Source organism: Poecile atricapillus, chromosome 28, assembly GCF_030490865.1.
Source record: "Poecile atricapillus isolate bPoeAtr1 chromosome 28, bPoeAtr1.hap1, whole genome shotgun sequence".
NCBI classification, from domain to species: domain Eukaryota; kingdom Metazoa; phylum Chordata; class Aves; order Passeriformes; family Paridae; genus Poecile; species Poecile atricapillus.
Window position 1 is genome coordinate 1,832,934 of NC_081276.1, and position 23,822 is coordinate 1,856,755.

The window sequence follows — 23,822 nt, forward strand, 5'->3', positions numbered from 1 at the left end:
GAAAAATGGGGGGAAAAATGGGGGAAAATGGGGGGGAAATAGGGGGGAAATAGGGGGGAAATGGGGAAAAAATGGGGGGAGAATTGGGGAAAAAATGGGGAAAAAATGGGGGGAAAATGGGGGGAAAAATGGGGGGAAAAATGGGGGGAAAAATGGGAATTTTGGCAGTGGGATATCCCTGGAATATCCAGGTATGGCTGTGGTGGCCTTCAGCTTGGAATTCCCACTGGGAAGAGCTGGAATTCCCACTGGGAAGAGCTGGAATTCCCACGTTTCCATGCCCCCAGAATCCCTTGGAATAAAAGGGATTTTCCAAACCCTTCCAAAGCTCCCAAAATTCCTTTCCTTAAATCCCTGGGAGCCTCAGGCTCTGAATTCCCGGGAAAAGCAGGATCTGGGTGGGAATGGGGATCCAAGGGTGACCTCATTCCCTGGAAAACTGCCGGGATTTCCATCAGCATTTCCCAATTTTCCCAGAATTCCCAGCTCCCAGAATTTGGATTTTCCCTGGAAAACACCACCCCACCCCCCTCCAAAAAAAAAATAAAATAAAAGGAACCAAATCCAACCTTTTCCCCCCAAAAATCCACGGAAAACCGAGCTCCAGGGCAGCCTCCCACTATAAAAAAAATCCCTCTCTTCCCAAAAAATTCCAAGGATTAAACCTAAGGAACAAACAAATCGGATTTTATTTACAGATTCCGTGAAGAAAATTGAAAATTTGTATTTCCAGAGGTTTTTTTTGGGGGTTTTTTCCCCCCCATTTTAGGGCAATAAAATCCAACGGGATTTTTTTCCCGAAGCGCGGCGCTGGAATTTTGTTGGATTTTGGGTTTTTTTTTCCCCAAAGTTTGGCTTTGGAATTTTGGGTCTGGCTCATCCCAAAGCACAGGAGGTGTTGGCAAAACCCCCGGGAAGGGAAGGAATCCCGCCCTGGATCCCTGAAATCCTGGAATTCCCGATGGATCCGGGTCAGATCCGCCCATCCCGAGGCACAACTGGAGGCACTGCTTCCCCAAATTCCCCAAATTCTCTGGGATTTGGGATTCCCAGATAAAATCAAGGAATAAAATCAACCCCCATACACACACACACACCCCTCTCCCCTTCCTGGAGCAGCATTTCTGGATTCCCAAAAATCCCCAAATTCCTTGGAATTGGAGCCTCCTGGGGGATTTTTTGGGGCTGCTCTGAACTCTCCCCGTGTCCCAAGGAAAAAAAAAACTGGAAAAGTTTTTCCATGGGGGGAAGGAGCTGCAATTCCAATAAAAAAACCTGGGAAATATCGGGGGAAAAGAGATGGAGAATGAAGTTTGGGATAAGAATTCCCGGGAAATCTGTTGGGAAAAGCCCTCCTCAGTAGTAAGGTCGCCGTGGGTTGTTCTGTGGGGAGAAAAAAAAACCAAAACAATGGAAAAATCATCAGGATTGGGGAATTTCATCCCAAAAATCCAAGGTTGTGTTTTTTTGCCCCCTGGAAAATGGTAATTCCAAAGGAATCCTGGGATTTGTGGAGGAGCTTTCCTTGGCAGGGGTTTAATTGGGATGAAATTGGGATTTGGATGATAAAATAACGAATTCTGCATCCAGGGAATTCTGGGAGAGAATCCAAGAGGAATTTTCCAAGTGCAAACATTCCCGGCATTCCCAGAGCTACCGGAGATTCCAGGGATTTGTCCCCGTGCCCGGGGGGTTTGGGGTGCTCCCATTCCAGGGGATCCATCCCTGCATTCCTGGGGCTCTCCCTCATCACCGGCTCCATCCCAATCCCAATCCCAATCCCAATCCCATTCCCAATCCCAATCCCAATCCCAATCCCATTCCCAATCTCATTCCCATTCCCAATCCCATTCCCAATCCCATTCCCAATCCCAATCTCATTCCCAATCCCAATCCCATTCCCATCTCCACTGGATCCATCCCATCCCATCCGGCAGTGACAGGCCAGCACTGACCCCATTCCCATTATCCCATTCCCAATCCCGTTATCCCATTCCCATTATCCCATTCCCATTATCCCATTCCTGTTATCCCATTCCCATTATCCTCTACCAGTGGATTGGGTGGGAAGCGATAGGCCAGCACTGATCCCATTATCCCAATCCCATTCCCGTTATCCCATTCCCATTATCCCGTACCAGCGGATTGGGCCGGAAGCGGTACACCAGCACCGATCCCGTTATCCCATTCCCGTTATCCCAATCCCATTCCCGTTATCCCATTCCCATTATTGTTATCCCATTCCCGTTATCCCATTCCCATTATCCCGTACCAGCGGATTGGGCCGGAAGCGGTACACCAGCACCGATCCCGTTATCCCATTCCCGTTATCCCAATCCCATTCCCGTTATCCCATTCCCATTATCCCATTATTATCCCATACCAGCGGGTTGGGCCGGAAGCGGTATGTCAGCACTGATCCCATTCCCGTTATCCCATTCCCATTATTCCCGTTATCTCGTTATCCCGTACCAGCGGATTGGGCCAGAAGCGGTACGCCAGCACCGATCCCGTTATCCCATTATCCCATTCCCGTTATCCCATTCCCATTCCTGTTATCCCATTTCTGTTATCTCATTCCCGTTATCCCATTCCTGTTATTCCCGTTATCCCATTCCTGTTATCCCGTACCAGCGGATTGGGCCGGAAGCGGTACACCAGCACCGATCCTGTTATCCCATTCCCGTTATCCCATTCCCGTTATCCCATTCCCGTTATCCCATTCCCGTTATCCCATTCCCGTTATCCCATTCCCGTTATCCCGTTATTATCCTGTACCAGCGGATTGGGCCGGAAGCGGTAGGCCAGCACTGATCCCATTCCCGTTATCTCAATCCCATTCCCATTATCCCATTCCCATTATTCCCGTTATCTCGTTATCCTGTACCAGCGGATTGGGCCGGAAGCGGTACACCAGCACTGATCCCATTCCCGTTATCCCATTCCCGTTATCCCATTCCCATTCCCGTTATCCCGTTATTATCCCGTACCAGGGGGTTGGGCCGGAAGCGGTAGGCCAGCATCATGCGCTTGCGGAACGCCTCGTACTCATCATCCTCCTTGGTGAGCTCGGCCGGGCGCTCGATCCCGAATCCCGCCCCGTCCGTGGCCGTGGTGCCCCTGCGGGAACACCGGGAATGCCACGGATCCGCAATTCCCACGGGAACGGCCCCCCGGAGTCCTGCCCAAATTCCCATGGTTTGGGGGGAAACAGGGAGTGGTTTCATCCCCAGAATCCAGGGAATTTGGATGGAAACAGGAATTGGTTTCATCCCCAGAATCCAGGGAATTTGGATGGAAGCAGGGATTGGTTTCATCCCCAAATTCCCGGGAATTTGAATGGAAGCAGGAATTGGTTTAATCCCCAAATTCCAGGGAATTTGGATGGAAAAAGGGATTAGTTTCATTCCCGGGCTTTGGGTGAAAGCAGGAATTGGTCTCATTCCCAACTCCTTGGGAATTTGAATGGAAGCAGGAATTGGTTTCATCCCCAAATTCCCAGGAATTTGAATGGAAACAGGAATTGGTCTCATCCCCAAATTCCCAGGAATTTGAATGGAAGCAGGAATTGGTCTCATCCCCAAATTCCAGGGAATTTGAATGGAAGCAGGAATTGGTTTCATCCCCAAATCCTTGGGAATTTGGATGGAAGAAGGAATTGGTTTCATCCCCAAATTCCCGGGAATTTGACTGGAAACAGGAATTGGTTTCACCCCCAAATCCTTGGGAATTTGAATGGAAACAGGGACTGGTTTCATCCCCAGATTCCCAGGAATTTGAATGGAAGCAGGAATTGGTTTCATCCCCGAATTCCAGGGAATTTGAATGGAAGCAGGAATTGGTTTCATCCCCAAATTCCCGGGAATCTGAATGGAAGCAGGAATTGGTTTCATCCCCAAATCCTTGGGAATCTGAATGGAAGCAGGAATTGGTTTCATCCCCAAATTCCAGGGCATTTCTGATTTTAAGGATTCCATCCCAGAGAGGGGAGGTGCAGACAGGAATTCCTGGAGCTGCGCTTCCCTATGGAAATCGGGGCTGGAAATTCAGGATTCGGGGTCTCAGACCACTCCAGCCACAGCCACGAATCCAGGAGAAAATTCCCTGAAAAACCAGGAATTTTTTTCTCCTGGGCTAAATTCTCCACGCTCGGTTGAGGAATCCCGGCCAGGCAGCGATTCCAGCAGGAATTCCCGGAAAAAAGGAAGGAATAATCCCAAGGAAGACTCACTTGCTGACGGGATTTTTAATTCCCTGCCCGTCGGATCCCAATCCCTCTCCTTCCTTCCATCCCATTTTCATCAGCATTTGGTATCCGATGTTTTCCACCGTCAGCTTGAATTCCTTGTACTCGGAATAATCCGGCTCCCGGCCCTCCTGCGGCGGGAAAAACGGGATTTTTAATCCCATGGATCGCAGGAAAAGGGGGAAAAGCAGCTGGGGGATTTTTGGGAAAGAACTGCCAGGATTTCCCGGGATTCCAGCCCTGAGGATGATCCAATAACGGCTCTGGAATTCCAGGTTGTTCCCTGGATCTGGTTTTGAGGCCGAATGCCAGGGAATGGCAGGCTGGAAAACAGGGATGAGGCAGCTTCCCGGAATTCCAGGCTTTGGGAAGGACTGGGAGGTGTTGGAGTTGTGGGGTTGGGGTTTCCCTGCAATCAGCTGGAGGAAAATTCCCATTTTTTTCCCAGCTTGGAGCCCAATGATCCCGGAACCGAGCAGGAGCTTTGTCTGGAATTCCAGGGAAATCCCAATCCGTGGAATTCCAGAGTGGAAAGGATCCTTCAATCCCATCCAGCCCCGTGGGCAGGGACGCTCCCCACGATCCCAGACCGCTCCAAACTTCCCTTGGACACTCCCAGGGACGGGACAACCACGGATCCTTCTGGAATTCCCTCCCAGGGATGGAATTTTTCCCAAACAGAGCGGGAATCGCTCCCTGTTTTCCTGCCCGGAGCAAGGAGGAATTCCCAGCCGTGGGATGAGTCCGGAGCATTCCCAGAATCCCAGAAATCCCCACCTTGAGCGCCTTGAAGGTCTCCATGAATTTTTCCAGCTCGTCCGGAGGGAGGAAATCTCCGATGAAATGTTTCCCTCGGCCCATCTGCGTCAGCTGCTCCGCCCACTCTGGAAAAGCGGGAAAAGCCCAAACTCACGGAGAATCCCTTGGGATTTGGGGAGGGATCGGGAGGGATCGTCCCTGCAGCGCCTGCTCCAAGGGGACTGGGGTGGGATTCCCCCTCTGGAATGTTCTGGGGTGGGATTCCCCCTCTGGAATGTTCTGGGGTGGGACTCCCCCTCTGGAATGTTCTGGGGTGGGATTCCCCCTCTGGAATGTTCTGGGGTGGGACTCCCCCTCTGGAATGCTCTGGGGTGGGACTCCCCCTCTGGAATGCTCTGGGGTGGGATTCCCCCTCTGGAATGCTCTGGGGTGGGATTCCCCCTCTGGAATGTTCTGGGGTGGGATTCCCCCTCTGGAATGTTCTGGGGTGGGATTCCCCCTCTGGAATGCTCTGGGGTGGAATTCCCCCTCTGGAATGCTCTGGGGTGGAATTCCCCCTCTGGAATGTTCTGGGGTGGGATTCCCCCTCTGGAATGTTCTGGGGTGGGATTCCCCCTCTGGAATGCTCTGGGGTGGGATTCCCCCTCTGGAATGTTCTGGGGTGGGATTCCCCCTCTGGAATGTTCCGGGGTGGGATTCCCCCTCTGGAATGTTCTGGGGTGGGATTCCCCCTCTGGAATGTTCTGGGGTGGGATTCCCCCTCTGGAATGTTCCGGGGTGGGATTCCCCCTCTGGAATGTTCTGGGGTGGAATTCCTCCTCTGGAATGCTCTGGGGTGGGATTCCCCCTCTGGAATGTTCTGGGATGGGATTCCCCTTCTGGAATGGGATCCCACTCTGAGTCTTGCCCATCTCCCTAGAGCTGGAATTCTCCTCTGGAATACTCAGGGCTGGAATTTCCTGTGGAATGCCAGTCCCACCCCCAGGCTGGAATTCCCATGGATTGGGATCCCACCGCGGGTTCTGCCCATCCCCACCCTGGGAATTCCTGTTATTCCCACTGCAGGTTCTGTCCCCCCCCCTCCCACTGGGAATTCCCAGCATTCCCACCGTGGGTTTTGTCCATCTCCATCCCCTCTCCCAGAATTCCTGTTATTCCCACAGCGGGTTCTGTCCCTCCCCTCTCCAGGAATTCCTGTTGTTATTCCCACCGTGGGTTTTGTCCATCCCCGACCCCTCTCCCGGAATTCCCATTGTTATTCCCACCGCGGGTTTCACCCATCCCCATCCCCATCCCCATCCCCTCTCCCAGAATTCCCGTTGTTATTCCCATCGTGGGTTTTGCCCATCCCCATCCCCTCTCCTGGAATTCCCATTATTCCCACCGCGGGTTTTGTCCATCCCCATTAGGAATTCCCATTATTCCCACCACGGGTTTCACCCCTCCCCTCTCCCGGAATTCCCAGCATTCCCACCGCGGGTTTTGTCCATCCCCATCCCCTCTCCTGGAATTCCCATTATTCCCACCGCGGGTTTTGCCCATCCCCATCCCCTCTCCCACTGGGAATTCCCGGCATTCCCACCGCGGGTTTTGTCCATCCCCATCTCCTCTCCCACTGGGAATTCCCGGCATTCCCACCGCGGGTTTCACCCCTCCCCTCTCCCGGAATTCCCGTTGTTATTCCCACCGCGGGTTTCACCCATCCCCATCCCCTCTCCCACTGGGAATTCCCGGCATTCCCACCGTGGGTTTTGTCCATCCCCATTAGGAATTCCCATTATTCCCACCGCGGGTTTCACCCCTCCCCTCTCCTGGAATTCCCGGCATTCCCACCGCGGGTTTTGTCCATCCCCATCCCCTCTCCCACTGGGAATTCCCGGCATTCCCACCGCGGGTTTTGTCCATCTCCATGCGCCGCAGGCGGTGTTCCCAGGTTCCCAGCTCGCTGTCCACCTCCTCGTCGCTGTCGTAGCCGTGCTGGTGCTGCTGCAGCGCCCGCTCCCACAGCAGCTGCATCTCCTGCATCGCCCGCTTGTGCCGCATGATCATGTCGTACATCTGCTGCATCTGCGCAACGGGAACGGGAATCACAACGGGAATCACAACGGGAATGGGAATCACAACGGGAATGGGAATGGGAATCACAACGGGAATGGGAATGGGAATCACAACGGGAACGGGAATCACAACGGGAATCACAACGGGAACGGGAATGGGAATCACAACGGGAATGGGAATCACAACGGGAATGGGAATGGGAATCACAACGGGAACGGGAATCACAATGGGAATGGGAATCCCAAGGGGAACGGGAATGCCAAGGGGAACGGGAATCCCAAGGGGAACGGAAACAGGAATCCCAATGGGAATGGCGCGGGAACGGCATTCCCAGTGGGAATGGAGCAGGAATCCCTACATCAACAGTGTGGGAGCGGTATTCCCAGTGGGAACAGGAACAGCATTCCCAGTGGGAACAGGAACAGCATTCCCAGTGGGAATGGCACAGGAATGGCATTCCCAATGGGAACAGTGCGGGAATAACATTCCCAATGAGAACGGTGCAGGAACAGCAGCAGGAATCCCAGTGGGAACAGTGGGAATCTCAAAGGGAATGGCATGGGAATGGCATGGGAATGACATGGGAATGATACTGGGAATAGCATGGGAATGGCAGTGGGATCGGCAGGAATGACACGGGAATGGCAGCGGGCCAGAAAGCTCCTTTGGGATTTGGGATTTCAGGGCCGGGATTTGGGATTTCAGGGCCGGGATTTGGGATTCCAGGGCCGGGATTCGGGATTTCAGGGCCGGGATTTGGGATTTCAGGGCTGGAAAGCTCCTTATTCCCCAAACCCTCTGCTCTTCCTGCTGTTCCCAGGGATCCCAGGATGGGAATCATTCCCTGGGGAGGATTTTTGGGAATCACCTCCTGCTGCTCCTTCAGCTGCTTCTTCTGGGCCTCGGAGAGCTCCGTGACTCCCACCAATCCCACGGGTTTGCCCTTCTCGTATCCCAGCCCCTTCAGGTCCTGAACTGCAGGGAAAAACAGGGAAAAAACCTTGGGAAAAACCCAATCCCACCTCTGGGATCATCCCCTTCCTCCCTCCCTTCGCCCAGCCCGGCTGGGGAGGATTCCACGGATGGAATTCCCAGGAAATCCCAATCCCCCGGATACACAGAATTCCCAGGAAATCCCAATCCCCCGGACACACAGAATTCCCAGGAAATCCCAATCCCCTGGACACACAGAATTCCCAGGAATTCCTGGGCAATCCCAATCCTCCGGACACACAGAATTCCCAGGCAATCCCAATCCCAATCCCCCGGACACACAGAATTCCCGGGCAATCCCAATCCCCCGGACACACAGAATTCCCAGGAAATCCCAGGAATCATCCCCTGACCTGAGAGGGGTGTGGGTGACTCCAGCTGCTGCACCAGCTGGGGCAGGGGCAGCTCCACCTTCTCCTCCTCCGGCCCCCAGCGGCTCTTCCTCTTCCTCTTGCTGCTGCCCGCGCCAGGATTCGGGATCCCGCCGGCCCCGGGGCTCCAGCACGGATTGGGGCTCGCGGACGGATTCGGGATCGGGGCCGGATTTGGGATCGGAGCCGGATTTGGGATTGCAGCCAGATTTGGGGTCATGGCCGGATTTGGGGTCATGGCCGGATTTGGGGTCATGGCCGGATTCGTGATCGGAGCAGGATTTGGGATCGGAGCAGGATTTGGGATCGGAGCAGGATTTGGGATCGGAGCAGGATTTGGGATCGGAGCGGGATTCAGGGCCGGCTGATCCGGAGGGGAGGTGGAGGATGAGGATGGAGCAGGAGAGGCCGAAGGAATGGGAAGAGCAGCGGGAAGAGGAGCGGGAAGAGGCGGCGGGATGGGGATGGGGAGGGGCGGGAAGCACACGGGGGAGGGAGAAGCCTCGGGACCGGGTTTGAGGCCGGATTCTCCGGGAAAAGGGGAATTCCCGGGAAAAGGGGAGCCCCCGGGAAAAGGGGAATTGCTGGGAAAAGGGGAATTTCCGGGAAAAGGGGAATTCCCGGGAAAAGGGGAGCCCCCGGCGCGGGCCCTGCGCAGCTCCTGCAGTTTCTGGCGGTAGTAGCGGTGCCCTTTGCTGTGCGGCTCGTACAGGAACCTGCCGGAGCGGGAGCGGCCGGAATGCGCCCGCATTCCCAGGGAATTCCCACACCATTCCCATGGCATCCCCAGGGAATTCCCACACCATTCCCAGGGAATTCCCAGGGAATTCCCACAGCATTCCCATGGCATTCCCAGGGAATTCTCACAGCATTCCCATGGCATTCCCAGGGAATTCTCACAGCATTCCCATGGCATTCCCAGGGAATTCTCACAGCATTCCCATGGCATTCCCAGGGAATTCTCACAGCATTCCCATGGCATTCCCAGGGAATTCCCACGGCATCCCACAGGGAATTCCCACGGCATCCCACAGGGAATTCCCATGGCATCCCACAGGGCATCCTCAGAGTCTTCTTCGCTGCATTCCCAGAACATTCCCAGAACATTCCCAGGGCATTCCCAGGGCCTTCTTCACTGCATTCCCAGAACATTCCCAGAAAATTCCCAGAACATTCCCAAGGAATTCCCATGGCATCCCCAGGGCATCCTCAGAGTCTTCTTTGCTGCATTCCCAGAACATTCCCAGAGCCTTCCCAGAACATTCCCAGAGCATTCCCAGCTCTCCAGCCCCACTCAGAGCTGGGATCCAGCCGTGGAATTCCTGCTTGGAATGCCCAGAGCATTCCCAGCTCCACTCAGAGCTGGGATCCAGCACAGTTTCCTCAGGAATTTTCCTTCCTGGAATTCCCAGAGCATTCCCAGCTCTCCAGAGCTCGGATCCAGCACTGGAATTTTCCTTCCTGGAACACCCAGAGCATTCCCAGCTCTCCAGGGCTGGGATCCAGCGCGGTTTTCTTGGGAATTTTCCTTCCTGCAATTCCCAGCTCTCCAGGCTTGGGAGGGTTTCTTTTTCCTCCAGGAACGCTGGGAACATTCCCAGGGCATTCCAAGCTCTCCAGGGCTGGGATCCAGCACTGGATTTTTCCTCCCTGCAATTCCCAGAGCATTCCCAGAGCATTCCCAGAGCATTCCCAGCTCTCCAGCACCATCCCGTGTATTCCCACAGCCAGTGCAGCTTCCCCTGGGAGCAGGGAATGTGATTCCCACAATTCCAGGAAGGAAAAGCAGCCCCAGGAATCCGGAATTTTCCCTGGGATCTCCCTGATGTTCTCAGCCCCCCAAACATGAACCCCCCCCCAACTCTCACCTCGCTAAAACCACACTACCCTTGGAAACTCAGAATTCCCACCATTTCCTCTGGGAATTCCCAGGGAATTTCTTGGAAAAGAACCCCAGGAATCAGGAATGTGAAGGGTTCTCCCTGCTCCCACTTCATCCCCCTCTGTACCCCAAACCTGAACCTCCCAACTCCTGCCACTGTGTCCCAATAAATCCTGAACTCCCACACTTTTCCCTGGGAATTCCCATGCTTTTCCCTGTAAATTCCCTGGGAATTCCCAGGCTTTTCCCTGGGAATTCCCTGGAAAAGCAGCCCCTGAAGGCGGGGATCTCCCTGTTGTTCTCATCCCCCTCTGCACCCCAAACCTGAACCCCCACAACTCCTGGCACTGTGTCCCAATAAATCCTGAACTCCCACGCTTTTCCCTGGGAATTCCCACACTTTTCCCAGTGAATTATTCCCTAGGAATTCCCTGGAAAATCCCCCCCCAGGAGCCGGGAATCGCTCCCTACCTGAAGGCAGGGATCTCCCTGTTGTTCTCATCCCCCTCTGCACCCCAAACCTGAACCCCTCAACTCTCACTGCCCCAAAACCTCAACCCCAGAATTCCCACACTTTTCCCTGGGAATTCCCAGTGAATTATTCCCAGGAAAATCCCCCCAGGAGCCGGGAATCGCTCCCTACCTGAAGGCGGGGTTCTCCCTGTTGTTCTGCTCCCACCTCATCCCCCTCTGCACCCCAAACCTGAACCCCCCCAACTCCTGGCACTGTGTCCCAATAAACCCTGAATTCCCACGCTTTTCCCTGGGGATAATTCCCTGGAAAATCCCCCCAGGAGCCGGGAATCATTCCCTACCTGAAGGCAGGGATTGTCCCACTGTTCTCATCCCCCTCTGCACCCCAAACCTGAACCCCTCAACTCTCACTGCCCCAAAACCTCAACCCCAGAATTCCCACACTTTTCCCTGGGAATTATTCCCTAGGAATTCCCTGGAAAATCCCCCCAGGAGCCGGGAATCGCTCCCTACCTGAAGGCAGGGATCTCCCTGTTGTTCCCATCCCCCTCTGCACCCCAAACTTGAACCCCTCAACTCCTGGCACTGTGTCCCAATAAACCCTGAACTCCCACACTTTTCCCTGGGAATTCTGAGTGAATTCCCTGTGAATTCCTACGCTTTTCCCAGTGAATTATTCCCAGGAAAAGCCCCCGCAGGAGCCGGGAATTGTTCCCTACCTGAAGGCGGGGTTGTCCCTGTTGCTCTCAGCCCCCTCTGCACCCCAAACTTGAACCCTACAACTCCTGGCACTGTATCCCAATAAACCCTGAACTCCCACGCTTTTCCCTGGGAATTCCCAAACTTTTCCCTGGGAATTCCCAGTGAATTATTCCCAGGAAAATCCCCCCAGGAGCCGGGAATCGCTCCCTACCTGAAGGCGGGGTTCTCCCTGTTGTTCTGCTCCCACCTCATCCCCCTCTGCACCCCAAACCTGAACCCCCCAACTCTCACTGCCCCAAAACCTCACCCCCACAATTCCCACACTTTTCCCTGGGAATTCCCAGTGAATTATTCCCAGGAAAAGCAGCCCCCAGGAGCCGGGAATCGCTCCCTACCTGAAGGCGGGGTTCTCCCTGTTGTTCTGCAGGGCGATGGCCTCCACCTCGGGCCCCCCCGCCGCCACCATCTGCGCCAGTTTCTCGGCCGAGCGCCGCGTCTCCAGCTCGGCTGGGGGGGAAACTTTGGGCAGGGATTAGTCCTGGGCCCGCCTCAGCCCCGCCCAGCCAAGCCCGGCCCAAGCGCCCCCGGGAGGCCTCGAGCCGGGCTTCAAGGGGGAGAAGTGGTACAGAAACAGTTCAAAACACAGAAAGTTCCGTTTAGATGGGAGTCTGGGGAGGAGGGAGGGGGCCTAACCCAGCCTAAGGACCCCAGGGAGGCTTAAAGTCGGGTTTAAAGGGGGAAAAGTGGAACAGAAACAGTTCAAAATATGAAAGATTTGGTTTAGATCCCAGTCTGGGGTCAGAGATGGGGCCTAAGGACCCCAGTGAGGCTTAAAGTCGGATTTAAAGGGGGAGAATTGGTACAGAAATAGTTCAAAATATAAAAGATTTGGTTTAAAACCCAATTTGGGGTCAGAGATGGGGCCTAAGGACCCTACTGAGACTTAAAGTTGGATTTTAAGGGGGAGAATTAGTACAAAAACAGTTCAAAATATGAAAGATTTGGTTTAAAACCCAATTTGGGGTCAGGGATGGGGCCTAAGGACCCCAGTGAGGCTTAAAGTCGGATTTAAAGGGGGAGAATTGGTACAGAAATAGTTCAAAATATAAAAGATTTGGTTTAAAACCCAATTTGGGGTCAGAGATGGGGCCCAACCCAGCCTAAGGACCCCAGGGAGGCTTAAAGTCGGGTTTAAAGGGGGAGAATTGGTACAGAAATAGTTCAAAATACAGAAAATTTGATTTAAAACCCAGTTTGGGGTCAGAGATGGGGCCTAAGGATCTCAATTAGGTCTAAAGTCAGATTTAAAGGGTGAGAATTGGTACAGAAACAGTTCAAAATATGAAAGATTTGGATTAAAACCAAATTTGGGGTCAGAGATGGGGCCTAAGGACCCCAGTGAGGCTTAAAGTTGGGTTTAAAGGGGGAGAATTGATACAAAACCAGTTTAACAGCACAAAAAACCTTTGGTTTAAACCTGAGTTTGGGAGCAGGGGTGGGAAAGATGAGAGATAAGGCAGCTTTGGGATCCCAAATCCCAAATTTTCCCTCTCTCAGACACTTTTCCCTATAATTAAACCACCTGGAATTATCCCTAATTTCAGATTTTGGGGTTTTTTCCTGTCTCAGGCACTTTTCCATAGGATTCCAACAGCTGGAATTATCCCTAATTTCAGATTTTGCCCCTGAATTCCTCAGGAATAACAGGAAATCCTTTGGAAAACTCCAAATTCCCGAGAATCCCACTTCTCCTCCCCTCACTGCAGGCTGTTTCAGGGGAAAATTCCCTTTGGAAAATCCCAAATCTCACCTGGAAAAGGGTGGCTACTCCAATCCCAAATTTCCACTCCAGTCCTAAATAAATCCCAAATTTCCCTCGTGCTGTTCCCATTCCCCAGATTTTAGTGGGAATTACCTTTTTGGGAAGAGGCTGCCTGGGAATTTTGATTTTCTTTCCTTATTTCTGCCACTTTCTTCCTGTAGTAAAGGAATTCCCTGCTGTTCTTATCATGCAAAAACCTGGAAAAGAGGGAAAGAAAGAGGAATAATTATCCAAATATGGATATTTTGGGATAGGAACAGCTCCAACTCCCACATGGACAAATGGAGGAATTACTCAGAATCCACACAAAACATGGAATTGGATTTTGGAGTTTTAATTCAAGGATTTGCAACCAATTTTTTGTTGCTTGAAGGGAAATTAAAGAGGAATCTCTTTAATTTCCCCATGCCCACCAGTGCTGGGATTAAAAAACTTTTCCATCCCTTAAATCCAGACTTTTCACCCTCAAATCCAAACTTTTCACCCTCACAGGGAAAAATACACAGTGAATCCGAAGTTTTCCCCCTTCAAATCCAAAGTTTTCCACTCCTCAGGGAAGAACAAGAACCCCAAACATTTCCCCCCTCAAATCCAAACTTTTCCCTCCTTCAAATCCAATCTTTTTTCCCCTCAAATCCAAACTTTTCCCCTCAGGGAAGAACAAGGACCCCAAACTTTTCTGCCTCAAATCCAAACTTTCCCGCCTCAAATCCAAACTTTTCCCCCTCAGGGAAGAACGAGAACCCAAAACTTTTCCACCTCAAATCCAAACTTTCCCCCTTGGGGAAGAACAAGGACCCCAAACTTTTCCACCTCAAATCCAAACTTTCCCCCTCAGGGAAAAGCCAGAACCCAAAACTTTTCCTCCCCCTCAAATCTAAACCTTTCCTCCCTCAGGGAAGAACAAGAGCCCCAAACTTTTCTGCCTCAAACCCAAATTTTCCCCTTCAGGGAATAACAAGAACCCCAAACTTTCCCCCTTGGGGAAGAAAAAGAACCCCGAACTTTACTGCCTCAAACCCAAACTTTCCCCCTCAGGGACAAACAAGAACCTCAAACTTTTCCACCTCAAACCCAAACTTTCCCCCTCGGGGACAAACAAGAACCCCAAACTTTTCTGCCTCAAACCCAAACTTTTCCCCCTCAGGGAAGAACGAGAACCCCAAACTTTTCCTCCCCCTCAAATCCAAACTTTCCCCCTCGGGGAAGAACAAGAGCCCCAAACTTTCCCCCTCAGGGAATAACAAGAACCCCAAACTTTTCCACCTCAAATCCAAACTTTCCCCTTCAGGGAAGAACCAGAACCCCAAACTTTTCCTCCCCCTCAAATCCAAACTTTCCCCCTTGGGGAAGAACAAGAACCCCAAACTTTCCCCCTTGGAGAAGAACCAGAACCCCAAACTTTCCCCCTCAGGGAATAACAAGAACCCCAAACTTTCCCCCTTGGGGACCCCAACCCTTTCCCCCATCCCCACCCCATCTCCCCCCTCCTCAGAGGCGCCGTTTTCCCGGCCGGGAGCCGCTGGGGAACGTACGAAAAAGCGGGATTGTCCTTGTAGTCCTCCATGGCCACCTTCTCGAGCTGGGGGCCGCCCTCAGCCACGAACCTGGCCAGCTTTTCCACCACCTGCCGCGTCTCCGAGTCCTCTGGGGGCAAAACTTTAAGGATGCTGTCAGTACTTGGGGTTCAACTGTCCCCAAACAGGAAAAACAGCCGAAAACCACGGAGCAGGCACGCGGGAATATGGGGAGAGAAAGGATGAGACGGGGCGGGAAGTTGTTGAAAGGTGTTTGTGTTGGAATTTTGGGGTTTTTGAGGGGTTCCTGAGCTGTTTGCTGAGGGTTCCTACAGGGGAATCTCCAAGGTTTTGGGGAGTTTTCAGCTCATTCTGGTGTTTTTTTGCTTATCCTGATCTTTGTTTGGGCACTTGCAGCTTCTCTGGGAATTTCAGCCTGTTCGCTTCCCACCCTCCCAGCCAGGAATTCCTTCCCAAATTCCCTTTCTCTGTGTCATGGCATTCCATCCCTTATCCCAAATCCTTCTCCAGCTCTCCCGGAGCCCCTTTAGGCTCTGAGGTTTCCCTGGAGCTTCTCTTTTCCCACTTTTCTTGGGCACTTCCAGGGATGGAGCTTCCCTGGGAATTCCAGCCCATTCCCTCCCCACCCTCCCAGCCAGGAATTCCTTCCCAAATTCCCTTTCCCAGTTTGAAGCCATTCCCTGTGTCCTGGGATTCCATCCCTGATCCCAAATCCCTCTCCAGCTCTCCCAGAGCCCCTTTAGGGACAGGAAGCAGCTCCAAGGTTTCCCTGGAATTTCCCTTCTCCCACCTGGGCACTTGCAGGGATTGGGAATTCTCCATCCCATCCCAGTTTGGGAGTTCCAGTTGCTCCCAGCTCATCCCAGCTTTAATCGTGGCAGATTTGGCTCCTGCTGGATTTATCCCCTCCAAATCCCAGCAGGGAAGGAGCAGGAGTTGGTTTTTAACCCAGATTCCAGCTGCCAAACCATTCCCAGCTCATTCCCAGAACATTCCACGCTGTGGGGCTGGAGCAGCAGCTTTCCCTGCTCCCCAAAATAAAACAAACCCCAAAACCCTGGAGGAGTTTGGCTTCTGTGCCCAGGAATTCCCACGGGATTTGGGGAATTTTGGGAAGCACAGAGCAGATCCAAGGGGATCAGCAGCCCCAAATTCCTGAAAGGAAGGAGAACCCACCTCAGCTCTCCGCGTTTTCCCGGTTTTTTCCGAGCGCCTTTCACGCTCCAATCCCGAATTCCCAGGATTATGCAGCTACAAATCCCAGCAGAAAAGGCTTCCATGGGATTTTGGGAATGGATAAATGAGGCCACAAAGCCGAGCGTGACTCGCTGAGCTCCTTTTATCCCTTCAAACCCACCCGTGAAATTCCCATTTCCGGAGGCAAATCTGCCTCGGGCCTTCCTGGCCTGGGTTATCCCAATAAAACCTGGGATAATTCCTGCCACATCCTTGTTTTTCCAACCACTCAGGGCCTACAGGTGAGGTTTTCTTACCTGGATTTTGGATTTTACCTGGGCACAATTGTGTGCTTTTGAATTTTAATTTGATTTATTCACACACGGATTTTTCCCTGCACGCTCCCAAACGAATTCCAGCACTTAAACCCCCTAAAATCCCATTTTAAGGACAAGAATTAGGATTTTCTAGTGAGCACAGCAAGGTGCAAATTGGAATTTTTAGGATTTGCCACCCACCAAATCCATTAAAACAAAACATTTTCCTCCCTTGCCGTTATTTTCCCAAATTTTTGGCTGGCCAAGCACTCGGATAATTTGGAGAAGAGAAATCCTTCCAGGCTGAAGTCAGGAATATTTAAATATTGAGCTCAAGGAAGGTCAGGAATATCTGAAATATCAGGAATTCCGTATTTAAAATTAAATCTCATGGTTAAAATGTCAGGAATTTCATTTCTCGTATTTTGGTTGGATTTGGAGGAGGCCACCAGTGTTAAGTACTGGAATTTCTACTCCAGAAAGGAGAAATCTGCCCCAAAACGCTGCTGGGAAGAGAAATTTATGGGAAATTGGGATAAAATAAGCAGCTTTCCACTGGAACCGAGGGAATCCTGTCCCAAATGGATTCCTTATCCTGGAATAAAACCATCCCAAATCCTGCCCCAAACTGATCCCTTATCCTGGAATAAAACCATCCCAAATCCTGTCCCAAAATGATCCCTTATCCTGGAATAAAACCATCCCAAATCCTGTCCCAAACTGATCCCTTATCCTGGAATGAAACCATCCCAAATCCTGTCCCAAACTGATCCCTTATCCTGGAATGAAACCATCCCAAATCCTGCCCCAAACTGATCCCTTATCCTGGAATAAAACCATCCCAAATCCTGCCCCAAACTGATCCCTTATCCTGGAATAAAACCATCCCAAATCCTGCCCCAAACTGATCCCTTATCCTGGAATAAAACCATCCCAAATCCTGTCCCAAACTGATCCCTTATCCTGGAATGAAACCATCCCAAATCCTGTCCCAAACTGATCCTTATCCTGGAATGAAACCATCCCAAATCCTGTCCCAAACTGATCCCTTATCCTGGAATAAAACCATCCCAAATCCTGCCCCAAACGGAGCCATATCCTGGAATAAAACCATCCCAAATCCTGTCCCAAACTGATCCCTTATCCTGGAATAAAACCATCCCAAATCCTGTCCCAAACTGATCCCTTATCCTGGAATGAAACCATCCCAAATCCTGCCCCAAACTGATCCCTTATCCTGGAATAAAACCATCCCAAATCCTGCTCCAAACTGAGCCATATCCTGGAATAAAACCATCCCAAATCCTGCCCCAAACTGATCCCTTATCCTGCAATAAAACCATCCCAAATCCTGCCCCAAACTGATCCCTTATCCTGGAATAAAACCATCCCAAATCCTGCCCCAAACTGATCCCTTATCCTGCAATAAAACCATCCCAAATCCTGTCCCAAACTGATCCCTTATCCTGGAATAAAACCATCCCAAATCCTGCCCCAAACTGAGCCATATCCTGGAATAAAACCATCCCAAATCCTGCCCCAAACTGAGCCATATCCTGGAATAAAACCATCCCAAATCCTGCCCCAAACTGATCCCTTATCCTGGAATAAAACCATCCCAAATCCTGCCCCAAACTGATCCTTATCCTGGAATAAAACCATCCCAAATCCTGCCCCAAACTGAGCCATATCCTGGAATAAAACCATCCCAAATCCTGCCCCAAACTGAGCCATATCCTGGAATAAAACCATCCCAAATCCTGTCCCAAATGGATTCCTTATCCTGGAATAAAACCATCCCAAATCCTGCCCCAAACTGAGCCATATCCTGGAATAAAACCATCCCAAATCCTGCCCCAAACTGATCCCTTATCCTGGAATAAAACCATCCCAAATCCTGTCCCAAACTGATCCCTCATCCTGGAATAAAACCATCCCAAATCCTGTCCCAAGCTGAGCCATATCCTGGAATAAAACCATCCCAAATCCTGCCCCAAACTGAGCTATATCCTGGAATAAAACCATCCCAAATCCTGCCCCAAACTGAGCCATATCCTGGAATAAAACCATCCCAAATCCTGCCCCAAACTGAGCCATATCCTGGAATAAAACCATCCCAAATCCTGTCCCAAACTGATCCCTTATCCTGGAATAAAACCATCCCAAATCCTGTCCCAAACTGATCCCTTATCCTGGAATAAAACCATCCCAAATCCTGTCCCAAACTGATCCCTTATCCTGGAATAAAACCATCCCAAATCCTGCCCCAAACTGATCCCTTATCCTGGAATAAAACCATCCCAAATCCTGTCCCAAGCTGAGCCATATCCTGGGAAGGAATCCTGGCCCTCTCTGGTCCCTATCCCAGGATAAATCCACCCAAATTCCCACTGAGGGAATCTTATCCCAAACTGATCCCTGTCCCAGGACCTGAACCCATATCCCAGGATAAATAAAGCACCCAATTCTTCAGTGGGGATTGAGGGAATCCTGTCCCAAAGTGATTCCTGGAATCCTGACCCTCCCTGATCCCTTATCCTGAATAAAACACACCCCAAATTCCCACTGGAACTCGGGGAATCCTGTCCCAAACTGATCCCCTGTCCCAGGAGGGAATCCTGGCCTTCTCTGATCCCTATCCTGGAATAAAACCCACCCCAAATTCCTACTGGAACTCAGGGAATCCTGCCCCACTGCTCCCCTATCCCAGGATAAAAACCCATCCCATTTCCCACTGGAACTCAGGGAATCCTGTCCTCACTGATCCCCTATCCCAGGATAAAAACCCATCCCATTTTCCACTGGAACTCAGGGAATCCTGTCCCAAACTGATCCCCTGTCCCAGGATAAAAACCCATCCCATTTCCCACTGGAACTCAGGGAATCCTGTCCTCACTGCTCCCCCAGGATAAAAACCCATCCCATTTCCCACTGGAACTCAGGGAATCCTGTCCTCACTGATCCCCCAGGATAAAAACCCGTCCCATTTCCCACTGGAACTCAGGGAATCCTGTCCTCACTGCTCCCCCAGGATAAAAACCCATCCCATTTTCCACTGGAACTCAGGGAATCCTGTCCTCACTGCTCCCCTATCCTGGGATGGGCATTCCCAGCTCCAGCCCCAGAGCAGGAGCTGCCACTGACCTTTGATTTCCAACCACTGCTCGTAATCCTCTTCCTCATCCTCATCGGGGCCCTGGAAGACACTGAGGCGGCTCAGGACGGGGCTGGGTTTGGGATGGGAGAGGCTCCGGGCCTGGAGCATCCGGCTCAGGGCCTGGCCCGGCCGCTTCCCCAGCAGCGCCGGCTTCTTCCCGGGGTTTGGAGCTGGGGCATTCCCAGAATTGTTGGGGGGATTTGGAGGAGTTTCTGAGGGGAAAAGAAAGGGGAAATTATTCCTGGGAATTTTGGGTTTGGGTTGGGGTGTTCCTGGAGTTGTTGGGGGGATTTGGAGGAGCTTCTGAGGGGAAAAGAAAGGGGAAATTATTCCTGGGAATCCCAAGTTTAGTGTGGGAGACGCTCAAGGCCTGGAGGATCCAGCTCAGGGCCTGGCCCGGCTGCTTCTTCCTGAGGTTTGGAGCTGGGGCATTCCCAGAATTGTTGGGGGGATTTGGAGGAGTTTCTGAGGGGAAAAGAAAGGGGAAATTATTCCTGGGAAGTTTGGGTTTGGGTTGGGGTGTTCCTGGAGTTGTTGGGGGGATTTGAAAGAGTTTCTGAGGGGAAAATAAAGGGGAAATTATTCCTGGGAATCCCAAGTTTAGTGTGGGAGAGACTTCAAGCCTGGAGGATCCGGCTCAGGGCCTGCTCCGGCTGCCTCTTCCTGAGGTTTGGAGTTGGGGCATTCCCAGAATTCTTGGGGGATTTGGAGGAGTTTCTGAGGGGAAAAGAAAGGGGAAATTATTCCTGGGAATCCCAAGTTTAGTGCGGGAGAGACTCCAGGCCTGGAGGATCCAGCTCAGGGCCTGGCCCGGCTGCTTCTTCCTGAGGTTTGGAGCTGGGGCATTCCCAGAATTCTTGGGGGGATTTGGAGGAGTTTCTGAGGGGAAAAGAAAGGGAAAATTATTCCTGGGAATTTTGGGTTTGGGTTGGGGTATTCCTGGAGTTGTTGGGGGGATTTGGAGGAGTTTCTGAGGGGAAAAGAAAGGGGAAATTATTCCTGGGAATCCCAAGTTTAGTGTGGGAGAGACTCCAGGCCTGGAGGATCCAGCTCAGGGCCTGGCCCGGCTGCTTCTTCCCGGGGTTTGGGGCTGGAGCATTCCTGGAGTTGTTGGGGGGATTTGGAGGAGTTTCTGAGGGGAAAAGAAAGGGAAAATTATTCCTGGGAATTTTGGTTTTGGGTTGGGGCATTCCTGGAGTTGTTGGGGGGATTTGGAGGAGTTTCTGAGGGGAAAAGAAAGGCGAAATTATTCCTGGGAATTTTGGGTTTGGGTTGGGGTATTCCTGGAGTTGTTGGGGGGATTTGGAGGAGTTTCTGAGGGGAAAATAAAGGGGAAATTATTCCTGGTAATTTTGGGTTTGGGTTGGGGTGTTCCTGGAGTTGTTGGGGGGATTTGGGGCAGTTTCTGTGGAGAAAATGAAGGGAAATTTATCCTGGAATCCCAAATTTCATGTGGAAAAGGCTCAGGGCCTGGCCCGGCCACTTCCCCAGCAGCGCCAGATTCTTTGCAGGGTTTGGGGCATTCCTGGAATTCTTGTGGGGATTTGGGGCAGTTTCTGAGGGAAAAACAAAAGGAAATTATCCCTGGGAATCTTGGGGTTTGGGCTAGGCAATTCCCAGAATTCTTGGGGGGATTTGGGGCAGTTTCTGATGGCAGAATGAAGAGGACAGATTTCCTGGGAATCCCAGGTTTGGGATGGGAAAGGAAAGACCTACCAGCATTGGATTTTTCCCTCTGGAGCTTCAGGAATTGCTGCAGGAAGCTCCCATCGTTCACAAACTTGTTGGACACAGAGGCCTCGCTCTCGGAGCCATCGTCGCTGAGCAGGGACAGAAAAACAGGAGCTGGAAACTGGGAACTTCCCAGCCCTTCCCATGTGGGATATGGGACAGGGAAAACCCCTGGAATTGGTCATTTTCCTCACCTACTACTGAATTCCCCAAAGAACTCTGAATCTCCTTCCTTCTTCATTAAAATTGGGATTTTTCTCCCTCTGCTCCACCAAAACTAGTGCTCCACTAAAACTAATCCCTGCTCTGTTAAAGCTGGGATTTTCCTACTCTGCTTTGTTGAAATTGGGATTTTTACTCCTTAACCCACCAAAACTAGGATTTTCCTCCTTCTGCTCCATTAAAATCGGGATATTTGCTCCCTAATCCACCAAAACTGTGACATTCCTCTTTCTGCTCCATTAAAATCATGATTTTTGCTCCCTAATCCACCAAAACTGTGACATTCCTCCTTCTGCTCCATTAAAATCGGGATATTTGCTCCCTAATCCACCAAAATTGGGATTTTCCACTAAAATCGTGATTTTCCCTCCTTGCTCCATTAAAATTGCGATTTTCCTCCCTCTGCCCCACCAAACCCGGGATTTTCCACCCCCAACCCCGCTTCCCACTCCCCGCCGTTTGCTGGCGGCCGGAATCCCGGGATTCCCGGAATTCCCGCGTACTCTCCGAGCAGCGGGAGCTGCGGGATGCTGAGGGAATTCTGCCGCGCCTGCTGCTCCAGCCGGGCCTCGATTTCCCGTTTTTTCTGGGCGATCAGCTCCTCCTGCTGCAGGATGTTCACACTGGTCTTGGCCGACTTGGACTGGGACACTCCGAACCACCGGCTCGCCTTCCCTGAGGGAAAAGGAGGGAATTAGCATGGGAATTGTCCGGAATCCAGGGGTGCATTCCCTCAGGGGAAAAGGGGGGGAATTAAAGGAATCATCCTAATTCAAGGGCCGCGTTCCCTGAGGGGAAAGGGCGGGAATTAGCATGGGAATTGTCCGGAATCCAGGGGTGCATTCCCTGTGGGAAAAGGGGGGGAATTAAAGGAATCATCCTAATTCAAGGGCCACCTTCCCTGATGGAAAAGGCGGGAATTAGCATGGGAATTGTCCGGAATCCAGGGGTGCATTCCCTGAGGGAAAAGGGGGGGAATTAAAGGAATCATCCTAAATTTAGGGGTCGCCTTCCCTGAGGGAAAAGGCGGGAATTAGCATGGGAATTGTCCAGAATCCAGGGGTGCATTCCCTGAGGGAAAAAGGTGGGATTTAACACTAACCATCCCAAATCCAGGTGCACATTCCCTGAGGGAAAAGGTGGGGGGAATTAACAGGAATCATCCTAAATTTAGGGGTCGCCTTCCCTGAGGGAAAAGGCGGGAATTAGCATGGGAATTGTCCGGAATCCAGGGGTGCATTCCCTGAGGGGAAAAGGCGGGATTTAACACGGATCATCCCAAATCTAGGTGGGCATTTCCTGTGGGAAAAGAGTAGGATTTAATAGAGACCATCCCAAATGAAGGCTCACATTCCCTGAGGCAAAAAGGCGGGATAAGAGTAGGGACCATCCTGAATTCAGCTTTCCTGAGGGAAAAAAAGCGGGATTAGAGTAGGGACCACTGCAAATTCATCTTTCCTGTGGGAAAAGGGGGAAAATTAACGGGGAAACCATCCCAAATCAAGGCTCGTATTTCCTACGGTAAAAGAGGGGAGATTAACACGGGGATCATCCCGAACCAAGGCTCACTCTCCCTGTGGGAAAAGGGAAGGAATAAACTGTGGGATCATCCCGAAATCAGCTTCCCTATGGAAAAAAAAAGGAGAAAAAACCAAAATCAACAGTGGGGTCTCCACGGACCATCAGCTCAGCTTTCCTACGGGAAAAGAGACAGGCAATGAATAGTTGGTCTTCCTGTGGGAAAAAAAAGAGGAAAAATAAACAGCGGAGCATCCCCGAGCTACCGACTCTGCTTCCCTGTGGGGAAAACGGAGGAAAAATAACGGGGAGATCCTCCCGGACCCTCGACTCGGTTTTTCTGTGGGAAAAGGGAGGGAAATTAACAGAGGAACCATCCCGAACCAGCAGCCCGGCTTCCCTAGGGGAAAACGAGCCGGGAACGAACGCGGGGATCCATCCCGAACTCCCGGCTGGGCTCCGCTGCGGGAAAAAAGGGGGGAATTTAACGGGGAGCCTCCCTCAGCCCCCGACTCTGCCGGCACACCCCCACCCTCGGCTCCCGGAGCTCCGGGAACGCTGGGGCCGAGCTGGGGGATGGCAGCGAGGCGGGAGGAGCGGAGCAGAGCCCCGAGAGGAGCGGGGCAGAGCCGGGAGCGGCCGGAGCCGCCCGGCCCGGGCCGTACCTGGCGCATCCCTGTGGTTGTCCATTTTGGAGCCCCCGTCCCAGCATGCCCCGCGCCGGGCGCGCCGCGCCGGGGCCGCGCCGCCGCAAGTCCCCCTGGGAGATGTAGTTTCTCAGGGGGGCCATCCTGCCCGTCTTCCCGCTCCTCCCGCCGCACCCAGCCCAGCTCGCGGGGCGGCCGAACCGCCCCGC

At 52.1% G+C, this 23,822-nt stretch overlaps 1 protein-coding gene across 3 annotated transcripts; it reads right to left on the bottom strand.

Moving 5' to 3' along the window:
- Positions 1-666: 666 nt before the first annotated feature.
- Positions 667-23,756, bottom strand: SUGP1 (SURP and G-patch domain containing 1). Of its 3 annotated transcripts, none has more exons than XM_058858887.1 (14): positions 23,632-23,756; positions 21,952-22,123; positions 21,212-21,315; positions 19,483-19,707; positions 14,843-14,954; positions 13,401-13,504; positions 11,881-12,004; positions 8,410-9,143; positions 7,932-8,038; positions 6,895-7,072; positions 5,024-5,130; positions 4,232-4,377; positions 2,991-3,120; positions 667-1,383 (listed from the first exon to the last, which is right to left on the bottom strand). In XM_058858887.1, exons 1-14 carry the CDS (start codon positions 23,654-23,656, stop codon positions 1,357-1,359), a joined length of 2,295 nt encoding a protein of 764 aa, XP_058714870.1. In that variant the 5' UTR covers positions 23,657-23,756; the 3' UTR covers positions 667-1,356. The 3 variants fall into 3 exon arrangements, with proteins under 3 accessions (XP_058714870.1, XP_058714868.1, XP_058714871.1); XM_058858885.1 differs by having other exon boundaries at positions 14,843-14,966; XM_058858888.1 differs by lacking the exon at positions 667-1,383 and having other exon boundaries at positions 11,881-12,089; positions 14,843-14,966.
- Between the last annotated feature and the right edge of the window lie 66 nt (positions 23,757-23,822).